This window comes from Pithys albifrons, chromosome 16 (genome assembly GCF_047495875.1).
Source record: "Pithys albifrons albifrons isolate INPA30051 chromosome 16, PitAlb_v1, whole genome shotgun sequence".
NCBI classification, from domain to species: Eukaryota; Metazoa; Chordata; class Aves; order Passeriformes; family Thamnophilidae; genus Pithys; species Pithys albifrons.
The window spans coordinates 9,371,134-9,388,471 of NC_092473.1; the positions used below are offsets into that span (position 1 = coordinate 9,371,134).

At 42.5% G+C, this 17,338-nt stretch overlaps 1 protein-coding gene across 2 annotated transcripts in view; it reads right to left on the reverse strand.

Annotated features, from left to right (window-relative positions):
- DCUN1D3 (defective in cullin neddylation 1 domain containing 3) overlaps positions 1–17,338 on the reverse strand; it is a 25,154-nt gene continuing 7,816 nt past the window's right edge. For both annotated transcript variants that reach the window (XM_071570895.1, XM_071570896.1), the window contains exons 2-4: positions 14,701–14,776; positions 9,352–9,884; positions 1–7,479 (exon numbers count right to left, since the gene is read on the reverse strand). In XM_071570895.1, coding sequence (XP_071426996.1) covers positions 6,999–7,479; positions 9,352–9,782 — 912 coding nt within the window. In that variant the 5' untranslated portion in view covers positions 9,783–9,884; positions 14,701–14,776 and the 3' untranslated portion in view covers positions 1–6,998. The remainder of the gene's footprint in view (positions 7,480–9,351; positions 9,885–14,700; positions 14,777–17,338) is intronic.

The following is a 17,338-nucleotide window of genomic DNA, read 5'->3' on the forward strand; positions in this document are numbered from 1 at the left end:
TTAGAAAAAGCACCAAAATATTTAATATACATCTGGCACAAATTTCACAAGAAGTCAGTAATGAACAAACCAATGCTTTGCTTATAAGAAAAAAACCTCAGACTGCACTTAATGCTCTTCTTCCAAAAGGGACACAACAAAAACATTGCACTCAGGATTGCTATCAAGTAAAGACAACCTTCTTATCACACCCTATTTGCATTGTGCCTTAGATTGCACATTCCATAAGATGCTGTTTCCATTCTGTTCCAGACAACAATGGTGAGCAAAATTTGATACAAGAAAAGTAACTGTAAAACTAAAAACCAAATGGGATTCAACAGATGCCTCATCCTGAAATTATCCCACTTTTTGTCTAGGTCATGGTTTCAAATTTGGCTGCATCCCTTTGAAAAATGATTCTGCATGAAACAGAATTTACTCCAGCCATTTTCAAGCATTACATTTACATGGCACTTCTGACACTGCTGGCCCAAACTGGGACCAGGGGGCTGCTCTGTGACACACAACACATTCATCATTTCCCAAAGTGAGAACATTGGGTTCTCTCTTGGTAAGTCTGAAAAGGCAAAACACTCTCCTGGCATGAAGATGTGACCCTGCCCACCCTTGCTGGTTACTGAGGAGCCCAGAGACTGATCAGTGAGCTGTGTTCACACAAGATCAGGGACAGTCACACAAAGCTCTGCTCCCAGTACTGCCTTAGCCACACTGAGCGACTTCTCTGGGAGCAAACACTATCAAAATGGATTTCTTCCACTGAGGGGGACTTGAGGCTCAACTGGGGCCTCCAGAAAGAAACTCAGCTGCCCCAACAAGCTCTTCCAGGCTGACCCTTCTCCAGGTAGCCCACCAAGGCCTTGCATTTGCTTCATGCCCTCAAGACCAGCCAGTGCAAACCCTGATAGCATTGGGTCAGGACCTAATTCTGCCAGTTCCATCCACAGCTCCTGGAACTAGAGTTACTCAGCAACCAACAGCACAAGGCCCTCCAGCCACTCCTGCCAGTCCATGTCCTTTTTAAAGACTATTTCAAACTTACAGAGAAGAAAGCAAGCATATTTTTAAGATAACTATGTTTAATGTGACTTAAAAAAAATCACAACTTCAAAATATTGAGCACTATTCAGTCCCCTAACCTGTAGTAACACCTGGGAGTAGCAGCACCTTCAGCTCCACTGATCTCTCTGCAGGTTTGCCACCTCTGGTCACACGATCTCCACTCTCACGGGCCCAGAAAGTGCAAGAGTCAGCAGCTGTAACTGCATAAAATGGCAACATTCAAGTAAACATGCTGGTTCAACAGTAGGCAACGTTTAGTCCAAATATAATTTACAAAAGGGGAAAAAACCCACTTAACAGCACAAACACTGGAGATGGATTTTTTTTTTCCTGTGTGTGAAATGACATCCAAAAAGGGCTTATCTGAAGAGTGCAATTATGCAAAGATAGAAACTTACTAAAAAGTTTTTTTTTTAAAAAACAGTATAACCTACAGAACCTGCTGGATTTTCAGAGACTGCTGATTGCAATAGGAGCAAGGAACGGCTGCAATGTCAGTGATTTAAGGCAAGCTCTCAGGACAAGAACATCCATGCTCCTTCTACCTATTGTCTCACATGTCCCCCCCTCCTCTTGAAACACATGTCCATCCTAATAGTGCAAGAGGTCACACCCCAAAAGCAGCCCTCACACTGGAAGGAGAATCTTGCAGCAACAGTTGCTACAGCATTGCATCTCCTGGGGATTTGCCATGACAGTAATTGTGTTGTAGTTTGCTTTGGGGAGGGAAAGGGACACAGATGTGCTGCATGAGAGACACCCCCTCAATGCACTAATGAACGCAGCTGAGCACTGAAGCCACTCTGGCACCTCCAGTCCCCTTGAGAATGCTCCAGCTTTACTCAAGCGTAAGGGTTTTACCCTGAGCAGGATTCTGACCTCAAGGAGGAAAAGGATGAGTGTAGCTTTCATGCTGTTGCAGGTCCCATCTTTGCTGGGTGTTACAGGTCCAGTCCAACAAGAACAAAACACGGTTATTTTTGATTACAATAAAAATACACTCATGGCACTGCATCAGGTGGGTTCCTAAAGCTTTTCAAGGGCAAATGAAAAGGCTGGTGGCTCCCTCCTGGGGAGCAGCTGCTCCATCTCCAATACACTGTCAGTATAGGTAGCCCGAGCAGGGAGAAGGATGTGCTGACAGAAGCCCCTGGGCCACAGAGCTCTGCTCAGCTGCTCTATTGCACTCCAAAAGTAGCACCCGGGAGGACCAACACACTGTTTGCAGCGTGACCCGGCTCCCTTCCAAGGGTCCATTGCATACACATTAAACACAGTATACCAAAAACTATGGCAAAGAGATAATACTTAACTTGGGACAATTAAAAAAAATAGATTACTCACCCAGGCATAAAATCCTGGGACAAAAGGATGGTAACCTTCAACTATTCAAGTCTAAGAACAAGAGGTAGAGATACCTATGTACTTCATGGTGAAGGAGTTACAGCCTTCTTTCTGTCTTACAATCTCATGTATGTCACTTCAGTTGACACTATAAAACCAAAGGTTCAATCTTCAATAGTCCAGAGAGAAAATGTTAACACTGGTGGCTTTGTTTGCACACAACAAAGTTTAAGCAGACACTTTGTTTTTAATACTTATTAAAAAAAATACATTTTGCTCTATATTGAAGCACTACCCTGAAGAATTTTGAGTTTCAGGTTAAGCATCTTCCTTTTTAAAATGAAGAGTTAAATTCACATGCACACACTTTGAGCTCACACTGTGAGCCCAAGGGAAGAACTGGGTGCCCAGTTTACTGAGGACCTTCTAAAAATGGACCACACTGCAGAACACAAGGCTGCAAGACCCAGAAACTCACAATGACTATTATTTTCCAAAGAATGGAAATGCTGTAACCTCAGCCAACAAATTATATCACGACTGAGGTGGCTATTAAACTACATGGCATTTGACTTTGCTGGGCTTTTTTTGAAAACAAGGCCTAAAACTGTAAGGAAGATATTTATGTTAACAGTGTCATGAAAAGACTTAAGGTCACTGGTCAGTGCATAGCCATGCCTGGGAACCAGGGATGACAGGCTAGTCCTGGATCCATGGGTTCTTCAGGCTCTGATGGACATGGGAGGAGTGAAATAAAAGTCACACAGGCAAAGCTACTGCTGCCCCCAGCACTGCCCAGCCCGTGGGAGGAGGGGCTGCACCTGTGCACCAACCAGAGTCACTCACTCAGCAGAGAAGGGGGAGCTCCTCTCATGCTCTGACTGTGCCTGATCCATGGGCAGGTCTGCCAGGCCAGCCTGGGGAAGCCGCTCCTGGCGTTCCAACTGCTGCAGGCTCCAGCTGTCTGCTTTTACGCCACCTGCCACACCTGCAGTTGTTTTTCCTGTGGTTCTTCCCTTACAATTGCACAGTACTAACAAGCTCTAATTCTCCATGGAGAGTAGCACCAGCAGCAAGTAAACTCACAATTCAGCATTCAATTCCAGCTCATTTCCTCGGTCATGTTCTGTGGCCAGCTAAGGCCAGGATCTTTCAAATCCTTACTTGAATCAATCAATAGTCTTTGACCTCAGAAATGCACCCATGCCAGTAACATTTAGCACAACTGAGCCTCCAGCTGATCCAGAAGCCAAATTTTAAAGGTGTTGCAAACTATAATACGGTGCAGGTGGTCAGCCTTTTATTACCAGGGACTAAAGTTGACAGAAGTTATAATTCTTTGCATATAAGAGAAGGCAGTAAAATGTCACAGATGTGGATGTCAGACCAGTTTTTCAGTATATTACTATAACTATATAATTATCTATAGTTATTTATCCCAAGTTGCAGCAGATTCACTACATGCACGAAGTTCCCTAATGCAAACTCTAATTTTAAAAAAATCCTGTTGCAAAGGTTTCAAGGATTTCATCAGCATCACTGCTCACTTACAGTCCTGTGCCCTACACAATAAAGGTTTAAATTATATAAAAATTAAGAGTGAATGTATTTGGCCTGTTCCACAGATATTCAGTTTAACCACTAAACAAGCATATTTTCAGAGTCTTCAATATTATGAGACCTCTCAGAAACACGTGCAAACCCCAGTCCCCCATCCCAGCATTACAGAGCGTGGGTGAGTCTCATTTAGGATCACAAAATCACCAGGCAATCCAGGGAAGGTCTGACGGCCTCACTCACTGTCAGCACTGCCAAAGAGCTGCACCTCCACCTCCTGCCTCAGAGTTTAAAATGGATACAGGTCTGGTTTGCATCCTGTAAATGGTAATTAAAAGACTGAAGTTAGGCTAAAAATAAATGGTACTTTGCTAGATAAAGCATTTGGCTATTCTTGCAAGTATTGCCCAGTGGGTGGAGTTGCTCCTGCTCCTGGAAGCAGAACAGGAGCAGGGCTGTTCCTCCCCACTGAACACATGGGAACTCAGCCACAAGCAATGGTATGTCCTTTCCCCATCAGGAAACCAGATTTTCCCTTCTTGTGTGTTCACCTCTGCCTTTGAAAAGAAGCTGTATTCCATCTGACACATTAAAATGGCTGAGATTGATTTCTTCACTGCTGTCCACATTCCAACCACAAGATTCCTAAAAAAGCTCTATCCCTCACCCTTTGGAGCTGCTGCATGTTAGCATGTAAATGAGAAGCAGCCCCTGCCCTGCCCTGGTGTGCAGGCATGCACTGGCTGTCCAATTGAACAGTTAGTCATCATACTCTGGACATTTTAAATTTCCATTAGAAAAAAAAAAACGTGATGAACAAAGTATTTAATAGCTAAATGAATGAATAGTCTCAAACTCAGAAATACAGCCTTCATTTGCTATCAAATCAGTCTCCATCTGGAACTTTTCCTAACAAAGCAGCCTCTGTCAGGGAATTTATTTTACTTTTTTAAAAGTAACAGCACCAATGAAAGTCTTGCCATAAATTCAACAATACCAGCACAAGTGCTTTGGCCTGCTTTGCTCACCAAAGCAGAATAAGGTTCTGCTGCCAAACGGTGCTTGTGCCACAGTAGCTGGGATGGTTATAGTAGCAAGGAGAAAGCTTTGGGTGTATTTCCACATGAAATAGCAACTTCAGGCCTCTCCTCCTGCAAAGAGACAGACTCAGCTGCATCTAAAACAACCACATTTGTTTTCCACAGCTTGTCTCTCAGCAAGAGCAGCATGGACAAAACTCTCCTTTTATTAGATGAAAGAGATACTATCTGTGGCTTGTGGGTTTGTTTTTGAACAATTTCCATTACTCACATTTTGTTAGTGATTTATGAGCTCAGAGCCAAGCTATTGCAGAGGCTGCACACCAGCAAAGCCAGTCCCAGAACTCGGGCAGATCCTGCTCCTCTCTCTGTTAACCCCTCTGGGGCACAGCAGATGTGCAGAGCGTGACATCCTGGATCTGGTGACAAGCTCACCAGTTAAAACCTGTTTCCCTTTAGCTTTAAAACCCTTATATCACAAAAGCCATGAGATGCTATTGATGACTGTACAGGCTTTTTTTTTTTTGGTTTGATTTGGTTTTTTGAGTCGAAGTTGTTTTATGATCCTGAAATCCAGCTTTGAAAATAAAAGGTGTGTAATGAAGTATATCAAATTAATTAAGCCAGCACTTGGCTGTAGAGAAAACCTTGGCAATCATTCCTTTTACCAAAAGGTGTAAAAAAGTTGACATTCTAAAATTAAAAAAGGTAGCATCAATAACCAAAAAAGTTTCAACCAGTGTTAATAAAACTCCCTTTAAGTCACAACAATTTCAACAGGCAAATAGTCCCAATACAGGCATTGTAAAATAACAAATTGACTCCTATCCAAATATTATCAAATCAGTCTAAAAATGACTCATCTACACTGTTGTCATTAAGAACACATTAAGAATTCACTTTGTCATCAGATGCCGATATTGTTTCTCCAGAAAGTGTGGAGTATTAACTGCAATTTAGCAATTAAACATAGGTTTTAAAAAATTGGTTTGTCAATATTAATGCAAAAGATAGTTCCTTACATAGAACTACTGTGCTTGCCAGACAAGTAAGGTAATACTTTAGGTATAAATCAAACAAATTAAAGCAGAATTATACCACAGTTTTCCTTGAAGACTTAGGATTTGTGTGTTGCTTCTGTCAATGTTTAGCAAACTTAAGAAGCAGAACCTTTGGTTCTTTTAGTCAAGTAAAAATATTCTCATGTAACCACAAAAATACAACTTCCAGAGAAAATGGAAGTCCATCAACAAGTCCACTTTCAATAAAACTGAGGTAGTACTGCTCTTTTATTACATAAATGTGTAAAGAGATTTAGATACAAATTGTCATCTACCACTCAGTTGACTGACAGGTACAGTAATTTTATAAAACAATCCCAACATTTAATCTGAAAGTCCAAAAAAAGGAATGATCTGGACTCATTCACTAAGAGTTAGCTCAAAATGAGAATTAGCCATCTTACAAAAAGCTGTTGCTTATGTTGGGTTTTAGAGCCTTATTACCCGGGATTAATGCATTTATAGTTAACACTGCTCTTCGTCTTGGTATAAAACCTTAAAATTATTACAGCCTAAAATTTCAACAATGTAAACAGCACTACACACAGTACAGACCTGCCCTGACAGATGTAGTATGAAAAACTTAATCTGGCACTGTATAATTTAGCAATGTTAATTTAACCTAACTAAAAAGATCTACATTGTGCAAGAAATATCAGACTTACTTATACTAATCTGAAGTCGTAAAAAAACCAAACCCCAAAAATGCTTAACTTGTAGCCAGGGTCAAATATTTCAGGGCAAGAGTAAAAGGATTAACCAAACTTAAGAAAGTGCCTAAAACATGATACAGCATTTTAGAGCCCTTTCAAAGACAAGGCAGAAAAAGGTGTAAAGTAGAAAAATCTGGAGCCTCGGTAATTTCCAGAAACATCCAGAGTTTACATTTTGTGAAGGGCAACAAGTTGGTTTCATCACTGCTGCTTGGACACTGCTAAGTCTGTTCTTCACACAGGCCCTCCGTGTCCAAAGATGTAACACATTTGGTTTCCTCTTCCTTTTTCCTTCGCTCCATTTCCCACTCCACAAAGGTATCGAAGAGACTCGGCCAGGCCTCATCCTCGCTGTAGTTGCTAAGGTCCGGTCCAATCACCTGAGTAAAATTTAGAAACATGTTCCACGTGTCCCGGGAGATTCCCTTGATTCCTGAGGGGTTCTTGATTAGGAAGTGTAACCACTGGTCCAAAATAGGGGGCTTGTTTTGGGTGAAGACTAATTTCCAAAGGGCAATGGCTATTTCCCGATGTAGCGACCTCTGTCCTTCTTCAGAGTCCAGGCCAAACTGGAAGGTGAAACGATAGAGATCCTTGAATTTATCTTCCTGCTTGGCTTCATTTAGGAGGCTGGGGAACCTTGCACAAATGCCATCAATGCTGTCTGCGTTTATTGCTTTGCAGCCTTCAAAAAACTCCTTCCTACGAAGCAAGAGAAGAGAAATTAGTGTGAGCACTTCCCACTGACCTCATTGTCTGAACACTTCCCATCTCCATTCAGCTACTGCAAACTGGAAGAGATTACCTGGAACAAGACACGGAGAACCCTCAGCCCAGGTGGCACAAAGCTTTTGGCAATTCCTTACAGCCTGGGGAACCACAGCCCCCAGACCTACTGGGGCACTGTCAGCATTTGAAAGACTTTGCTGTCTGGCTTTCTGACTACTGGGCATTACCACATCCAGTGCCTTTCACATTAAAAAGTGAATCTAATTTACCACAGAGGAAATTCCAAGTGTTTGAAATCAACACATTTACCCCAACTTGATTCAACACTGCCCATGCTCTGGGTAAGCTGTTCTTAAGGGGCAGAGCAGTTCACTGGTGGCTTTCCCATGGTTTTTGGTTGCAAAATCAAGCGTGCCAACAGTGACATTCTGCAAGGCACCTGCTGAGAGTGCAGAAGGGAGCAGGACCTCACACAACACAGGCTATAACACAACATGTGAACACTACTCAAAGCACCAGTCCTGGCTGGCTGATAACACTCTGGCCAAGTGGGTGGATGGTTAGCTCTCCATCTGATGCTCCTGAGAAGTGTTATAACCAGCCAGTATTAACCAGAGTCAGCAGGCTGGAGCAGGATGGGCTGGAGGGAGGACAAGAGATGGAGCAGCGCTCAGGAGAACAAACCATGTTGCTTTCCCTGGTGGAAGAAGTCACTCAGCACCTGTGCCATGGAGCGTGCCCTGAAACAAAGGTAACTGCTCACCACTAGACTTGGCCTCTCTAAGAAAATCAAAACCATGTTTGCAAAACTCATGGTGGTTTGTGCAGAATCACAGACACTGCTTACAATTCCTTTACCGTCTTAGCAAATACCTGTGCACTCAGCCTCCAGCAAATCCACATTTGCATTCCAGAGTAACTCACCCATGTGACACACAAGCACAGCCACAAAGACTCTGAAGATGCTGGAATAGCTGTGTGTGTCCAGTGCACAGCAGAGGCTTGGCTCAAGGCTCTGAACACCAAAGTAATTTTGAAAATTATAAGCTCAGTAAAAATAGGCAGCATTATTCAAACAATATAGATAGACCAAAACATCAAAAAAATCCTCCTTTCTTGGCAAGTCCCTGTAGACAGTCTTTACCTGCTCTTACCTGGACATTGCTCATCAGGCTGGGGGAGGGTGTTGCAGTTTGGGTTTGGCTGTGGGCTTTGTGGGTAAGTTTTAGCCATTCTGTTGTTTCCTGTAGATCACACGTGCTGTGAGCCTGCTGACTGAGGCCATTGTCCAGAAGGGCAGACAGCACTTTGAACAGCAATCACTTGTCAGCCAGTATGAAACTGCTGCCAGTGCCAAAACCCTCACGTTTCCTTCCTTCACTATGCTTTAATAGGAGTATTCTTGGAAAAAAACATCAAATGTAACACTGATTGGGCAGCAACAATTGTCATTCTTTCACAGACTGGTAATAGAGCTGGTAGCAATTACTAAAGACTCTCACATTACTTTAAAGGAAGAACTAATTTCAGTGTCCAAGATAATGCTGGATACAGTAAACTGCTTTTGGTAAATCAAGAATAAATGAAGGTCTACAGAATCTCATTATGCTGTTCATCACTAGCAGCATAATGGCCAAAACCACATTTTCTGAAATCCACTGTGAGGGGAAGGGGAAAAGAAGACAACACAAAGCTTACCTTCTGCAGTGGTAGGAATTAATTGGATCAAAATGCAAGTGTTAGAACAAATAAGTAAGTGAAGCTAATGAGGCTGTGTCTCCAACATACAGCTGACAGGATACACTTTAACATATGAAAATAATTACAAGTTCTACAAGAACTAACCTTGTAAATTTGCACATGGTAGCAGCCTGGAATTTCCAAGCCAAAACTAGTACTTTAAATTCAGTGGGATCAACACAGAGGTCATTGCAAAATCGTTCCATTCCTTCTTCCAGTATGGCATCTTCACGTTCGTCCTTATACCTCCTAAACAACTCCCCAATCCTTTGAAGTGAAGATTCTTCCGCGCTACAAACAGAGTCTTTCTTTGTATCTCCAGAAAACGTTGGGGGCTGACTGGACTCCACAGCAGCGTCCGTTTTCTTTGTCCCGTTCACAAGGATGTCTCCCGAAGCCTTCCCACATGCTGAGCCATGGTCATCCTTGTGCACTGCACTCCTCTTGCTGTGGGACTTGCTACCAGATTCTCTTTCCCCATTTTTGCTGCCAAGGGTAGAAGAAGGATTCTTGCACTTGGTGACGCACTGGCCCATGATGGTGCGAGCCCAACTCCCAGCACGGTCCCCCTGCCCTTGGACACCCTCGCAGCTGCTCTTCAACACATCTCACCATGCCATTAGCAGCACTCAGCTAACCTGAAAAACAGTTCCAGAGTCAAATTGCTGTCTCTCTACAAAGAATATCTGAAGTATTAAATGTGGGATAACACTTGCCAGTAAGTGATTGACTTCAGGATATGTGAGTTTTGCCTGCTGAAAAGGAGCAGTGTACAGAAGGCTGGCATATGCCATAAATTTCAGGCAATTCAGACTGTTTTACCTAGAAATCAATGCAGCTCACTCAGTGGCTGCAGTATCCTAACGGGTCCTAATAAAGGAAATTCCTAAAATTCTTCCTGCAACATAGGTTACAAAGAGGCTGATTCATGTACAGGCTTCATCAAGACAGACTACTCTAACCCAGAAATATTTTAAAGGAAATGGTTTTTAAAGCATACACACATTTTATATATAGAATATACAACACTGAAACAAAGCAGGGCAGGGGAGATGGGGACACTGATGGGACAACCTGGCAGAGATCTAAGCATTGGATCTAGATTGTACCCTCAGCAAATCAGCAAGAGGGGGCTTGGGGGGATGGCTATTGGCTTTTTTTTTTTTTTGTGGAAGGAGAGTGGAAGCTGTGTGTTTGTTTTTAAACAGAGTTTGGAATCTAGATTTTCTAATACTTAAAACATATCCAGAGTGTTTGCAGAAAGGAGGCAACACTCACTTTTCATGCAAGAGGGTGTTCAGGAATTGTTCATTGTTTCAAGTGGGCTCCTCCCTTCAGGTAATGAGACAGACAGGGGAGGGGGCCTTCTTAATGAAACCTCTTCAGACAGACACATGCAGATAAGGAGTAGTAATTCCAGTTCAGGCTTTTTTTTTTCTTAATAAAAATTAAAATGCCAAAATGATTTCATCATACTCTGTTTTTATAAATCACAAAGCCTTGCATATTTGGAAAAGATATTTTACCCACAGAAAAGGGTTCTCAAATTTTCCCTATTAAAGCCAAGCTAACACTCTGACGCTGCCCTATCAGCAGGCAGCCACGCCATGGACAGTCCATTTCTCAGAAACATCAACTCCAAGAAAGCCATTGCTTATCATATTCCTCCTCTGCCCACTCATTTGCATTTCATCACTGCTGTCAGTCAGGCAAAAGCCTCAAACACAAAAATTGGGTTTGCCTTGTCTTTATGTACTGCTTCCAGGTTAGAATTAGTACACAAAAGAGGAGAGAAAAAAATAAAAAAAAAGAAATAAAACAGACTCATGTCAGTTTTTTTTGTATTCTCTTGGGTAAAGCTCTTCTGAGGCTGAACCCCTATTTTAAGCTGTAAACTAACAGCAGCAACAAGTATAGATGAATTCTCAGATATTGGGCTTCCAAACATAAATCTTCTCTCAGCCATTATACCTGTTTTGACAAAACAGCCCATATGCAGCTTCATGAACAAAAAATTTTGCCAGTGCAACTACAACAGCCAAGATGTTTGTTTCAACTACCTGCCCTCCCTTTCCCTCCCCATACCCTTCTCTTAAGCACATAACCCACACACATAACTAAAAAATACCTATTTTTAAGCAGCCAAAGGCACAAAAATCTAATACATACTTTCATCACACTGCTTTAAAGAACTTTTTGGCATCATTTTTATAGGCAAGTACAGTTCCATTTAATGTATTCAAGAAATTCTTCAAGAATTTGTATCTTAAAAGGATTCTTGAGAATATGCACATCCACATAAACAACCCAAAAGCCAATTTCACTGGTCCTTATTACTGCACAGCTCTGTGAATTGCAGAGCACAGCCTGGCACTGATTCCTGTGCTGCCATGTGCCTGAGCAACATTCTCTTCTCTAGTCTACACCACTCATTATTTCATTACACCAAAATAAACAGGATATTAGTAGACAGAGTAGAACTGCTTAGTGATTAACTCCCAGACACCACCTTTTTTCCCCCCCTCATCTTTAACTTCATCAGAACTCAAATGCTCAATCTACACTAATTCTTGCTCTTCCATGTTTCTCAGGAGCAGGCAGCACTACACTGGGCAAGTTTTTCTTTTGAGAGAAGCATGCGGGTAAAAGAACAGAGCAAAAAAAGTCCTGAGTAAAGACTAGTGTCAGAGTTTAAAGCAGAGCTTAGGTAGTATAAAAAAGCCTTCTGTTCAAGAGCATAGCAGAAGTTATTGGCTATTGGTGATTTGGAACAGCTTTTCCCTATGGGCAGGTTAAGGAATAGTTGCCTATTAGTGAGCAGGACTTTCCTCTAAAGTAGCTGGTAACAGTCAAATCACACACAGCTTAATTGATAGAGATTAATCCAATTCACTTTAGGAATCACAATTTAAAGTTTTTTTGAAAAAAAGGCAGTTTGCAAGACTGACATACTGTGTCCATAACTTTTCCTAACACAAATGATTCATGCTGTTCTGTTGCAAGAGCTTATATTAATAATAATCTAATATTCAGATTTACTAAGTGACATCACCAGCCTGATGAAACCGACGGTGTTTAAAGTCAGTTGCAGTCACAAAAAGAGCACCACAACACAGAGAGAAGGTCAGCCACCATTACTACACACCTGTGTGGGAGGAAATATCCCAATCCAAAAACTACTGGCAAGCACAGCAGCATTTACCCACAGAGTGCAAGGTAATCACATCCCCTGCATAGTACCCCACTAACAAACATTTTCTGTACTCTTACCTGCCTTGCCAGGAGACAAGTGTTGCTCCTGAACAGTCACTGCCAGCACTGCTCTTCCCTGCAGTAACAGAGTCCTTCCTTCCTCCTCCCTGCCAAGGAGGCTTTCAGAGCACAATCCCACTCCTCATGAACAAACACTAGAAGATATTGATGTACAGTTGCTGCAATTCCTCACTTTTCTACTACATGAAACTTGAGGCCATGTGCCAGATACTTAGAAGCATTCTACCCCAAAAATAGAAAAACCAGCTTGGGAATAAAAAAAACAACCCAGACTGCATCCGCTGGCAGCTTGAGCATGTATCTGGTTTTGTAAGAGAAAAGTCTTCTGGCACTCCATCAGTGACCCTTTTGTAAATCGCCTTCACTGAGCTGGATCCACTTCACTTGGGAGTCACCTCCGCTTCCTACATGACTCAGGTTTCAAGGCATGAAAGGAACAAGAGCATCGGAAGGAGATAGAAACAAGTGGGAGAAGTCAGCCCTTTTGTTAAGGAAGGCTGGAGAGATCTAATTGCAGCATCAGGAGCTGCACTGAACCCCGTGTTCAAGGAGTGTGAGGGAGCACCCTCAGGAAGGTGAACAGAGCTGTCATTTACCTGCAGAGAAGCACCAGTGTCACGTCTCGTCACGCCAAGCACAGCTATGGGAGCATAAGGATGTGCAGAGATGCTGCTCCCAGCTGGATCAGGAACAAGGATAAACTTCCCACATGCCCAAAGGTTACACTGGATTGGTGGCAAAGCACCAATTCCAAAAGGATCAATTCCCAAGAGCAAAATTACTGCAAGAGGCTTGTACAACATAAAAGCAAGACATAAAAGGCAGCACTGACCACTACTTTCGCCATTCTGCAGAAAAGGATCAAAATTCAGGGCTAAGGTTGGAATGTGCTCAGTGCTACAGGATGCAGAACTCCCAAAGAAGTTTATTACTCAGACAAGTATTGAGCAATGACCACCAGTACAAATGAATCACCATCGTGCACATAACAGGAACTGCAAAGCAGAGATCAACAATAACATTCTCTGCACCTTTCTAGAAAGGAGGCAGCAGTGGGGAACACAGAAAGTGCTGGTGAATACAGCCAGAAGTCACCCTCTAAGAACAAAGGATGTGCAGAATCACATGGTCCCATACATAAAATAAAAAACCTAAAGAAGATTGTAAAGGCCTTGGCCAATGCTTGGTGGGGCTTTTTGTTTTGGGGGGGTTCCGGGGGAGGATTTTTTTTCAGTGCTGTAAGGATTCAGTTTTTCTCCATTTTCAAGTGACTAGATCACAGTAACCCAAGATTTGAAGGGAGCAAAATAAAATGACCCTGAGGTTAGTTCAGTTGGTTAAAATTTGGTTGTAATAATGCCAAGGTCACGGGTTCAATCCCCTGTGTGGGCCATTGACTTAAGAGTTGGACTCGATGATCCTTGTGGGTCCCTTCCAACTCAGAATAGTCTGTGATTCTGTGACTCAGTAATAACTCTCTGTCATACAAACACACCATGGCACAATAGAAAATGGCAGCACTGAAGTGGGAGAGAGCTGGCAGGAGGGGAGAAGATGCAAAGGAGATACTTAAGTAACCCTGTATTTTTCTTTAATGACTGATATTACTGTAGTAATAGAAATTATTGGATATGTCCAGAGAATAGCAAGCAAAACAAGCATTATGCTGTTTAGTAAAGTGTTGCATCAGAAAGTATTTATAATGAGTTTCCAAACTGAGAAAGTATCGAGAGAGTAGAAGAAAAAAACCTTCCATACATTCAAGAGCACCTTAAAGACAAATTTTAGGAAATCTCATAACTAAAGGGGACACAGCTCAGCCAACCATTAAATCCCTTTCCAGGTAGCACTTCACTAGCTAAGGCAAAGGCAACACTGTTAGAGCTTAACTAAGCCTCAACCCACCTCAGCTTTTCACAAAGTCTTCAGCAAGAGTAAGAATTTCATAGAATTGTACTATGCATTATCTGCCTTTTAGTGGACAGAGAAACATGCTTCCAAACCAGCTGAGAACAGGGCACAGTGTCATGGGTGCCCTGTCTTTTTCCAGCTCTGAACAGACACACAGCTTTCCCCTGGGGAGGCAGGAGAGGATCACTGCCACTGCTGGACCCAGAGCAGTCACTGCTCTAACAGCTGATGCTGGGCAAGTGACCGTGCAAGCAAACATCCAATACTTACACAGTTTCAGCCACACAGGGAATCATTCCACTGGCTTCACAGCTTCCTTCAGGCTCCCTGGGTTCCACATAGAATGCTAGAGGACAAAAGACCACACAAATCTTTACATTTAGAACCATGAAATGCACCAAATCACTGAGAACCAATTATGCATTTAATAAAATCATTCAGAGCCAAATCCCATTTGTGCAGAGTAATTTTATAAAAAACCACTTCACTTTTTGACTTATAAAGAGGCATTAACACCATGAACTCTGTATTTTCATATAAAGCATAAAACAGGTACTGAAAACAGCAGACAAGTTCAAATGTTTGTTAGGAGTAAACACACACTTCCGGACACTTTGATGGCTTTCAGCATGGCAGAGTTAATTCCTCATTTCATGCACTCAAAGCAAAGCAGAGGACATGCCATCATTGTCACTGCATGTGAGCCGAGTGGCTGTTTAATCTGTGAATGCCAGACAGCTGCTACCTAGCAAAGCATAATTTGGGTCCGGAGAGTAATTCTCTTTTTTCATTCTCTAGCACATTCTTTTCCATGTTTGTTTTCCCATGTTCAGTTGAGCTGGCTCAACTTCACTCCTCTTAAATTCCCAGCTCTGCTACATAACGAGGAACCTCTGAAGAGATGATAGACAAAGGCATGTCTGGTTTGTGTAGCAGGAGCTACAACTGCAGCCCCCAGTCAACACCTCTGTATCTGATACAGAAGCAAAACAACAAACAAGAAATCTCTGGCAACACTCTCCTGCTCTACCAACACTAACAGAAACATAAAAACTCTTGTTTTTACAGCTCTTAGTACATCCACGGAGCAGACAGGTGATCAAAAGCTGCCTTGCTGCATACTTACCTTTTGCATAAGATCCACTTCTTAGGAAACAAGTAGAAACATTAGTTTGTTCAGCACTTTCTTCAGTAGAAAGCAGGGAATGAACGTAGAAAGACAACCACGAAACAAGGGCTTATCACACATGTCAATCTCCACATAAGTGGAGTTTTCCCCAAACCCGAGTCCTATATTTGGATTAGGACAAATTTGTCTGACAAATAAAACCTAGTTCAGATCAAAGCTTTAAAAAAGGTTTAAAAGCCCAGAGAAACAGGCATCCAAAATGTTTCAGAACACCTAGAAACCCTGGAGAGGTACTTTTGCCCAAATACACACACTGAGCAAAAATGTATCTCCACTGAACCCTTTCTCGGCATTTACTGTTGAGATGGATAGACCAAAAAACTTCATGTTGGGTTTATACCCCCTGCTCCCAAACCCCATCTTTCACACAACTCCTGTGCCCTTCCACAGCCTCACAGCTCTTTTAGCAGACACTCCTGTGGGTGCACAGCCACCAGCCAGCAATAATGTGCAGTGAAGCAGAGGAGCACCTGCTTCTCTTGTGGAAGTATTGGCCTGGATTTCTTCCTATTTGACTACAGCATCCCATGAATTTCAAGAACGTAAGAAAATCTAACATCTGGCACTTCTATGGTAATTTATTTTTGCCCCCTGCATCAAAATAATTTCTTTTATAAATCATCAGGGAGGAAAGAAGAGAGAGGGGGGACACAGGGCGCTGTGCAGCTTCATTCCCGCAGGAACCTGTTCGAACAGAGGAGAAGCAACATCTTACAGCTCATATTTTGAAGATCACTGTCATGGCAACTTTATGCAACAAACTACTTTTCAAATATATTTCTATTTCTTTGGAAGAAATCTGTGACCCCCCCAAATCTACATTTCCAGTTTACTACACAGACTGGAAGCAAACACATTTCAAGTTCAAAAGAAGCTGAATCTGATGGAGTTCAGCACTACCCAGCAAAAGCCAAACTTTTTCAGTTTGTTTGAAGTAGTTTCCAGACTGGCTGACCTATAGATATATGCACACAGTCTAGAGACAGAAATTTTAACATCTGTCACAACTGCCAGCTACAATTCTTTCCCTTTCTTTGTATTTCTATTCTTCCAAGCTGCCCATTTAATCTTCTTATATTTCTTAATTTAGAGCAGCACGTGTAAAGTTTTGTGACAACACAATTATGGGAGGTGGAATAAAAAGTTAGTATGAGCTAGCAGTTAAAAAAATCAAGTTCTTCAAGTCTGTATTTAAAGGCTCCCGTTGCACAGCAATGCACTGTGGCTCAGTGACTTCATCCTAAATCACTCACTGTGACTGCGGTGGGGGTGGAAAGAAGCATCAACACTGTGGTTGCACAGGTTTTAATTCAGTTTTTTGGTCAGGGTTGCCAGGTGTAGCTGTTTGCCAGCTGTGTACCCCCGTGCCAGGAGCAGCATCACCCCACAGTAACTCAGACAGCAGCCTGCACTCCTCGTTAGCAACTCCTCAGCAATCCACAGGGAAATAAATAAGTAAATAGTGCGCACCCTCGGGATTATGGAGGCCTTTGTTTTGCTCACCTGCCTCTTTTTGCACCGCTGTCTGACTCCGCTGTGACTCTGGCTGTCCCAAGCACTGGGTCATTGCAGGGCCTGCAGCACCACAGCTGCCATTGCTCTCCACCCTCGCCCTCGGCAGACCGTCCAGCGGTAAGAGCACTCTCACCAAAAGCAACTTTCTTTGCTTTTCTGCAGGGAATAGGTTTCCCTCTTCAGCAGGCAGAAATGGAGAGGATC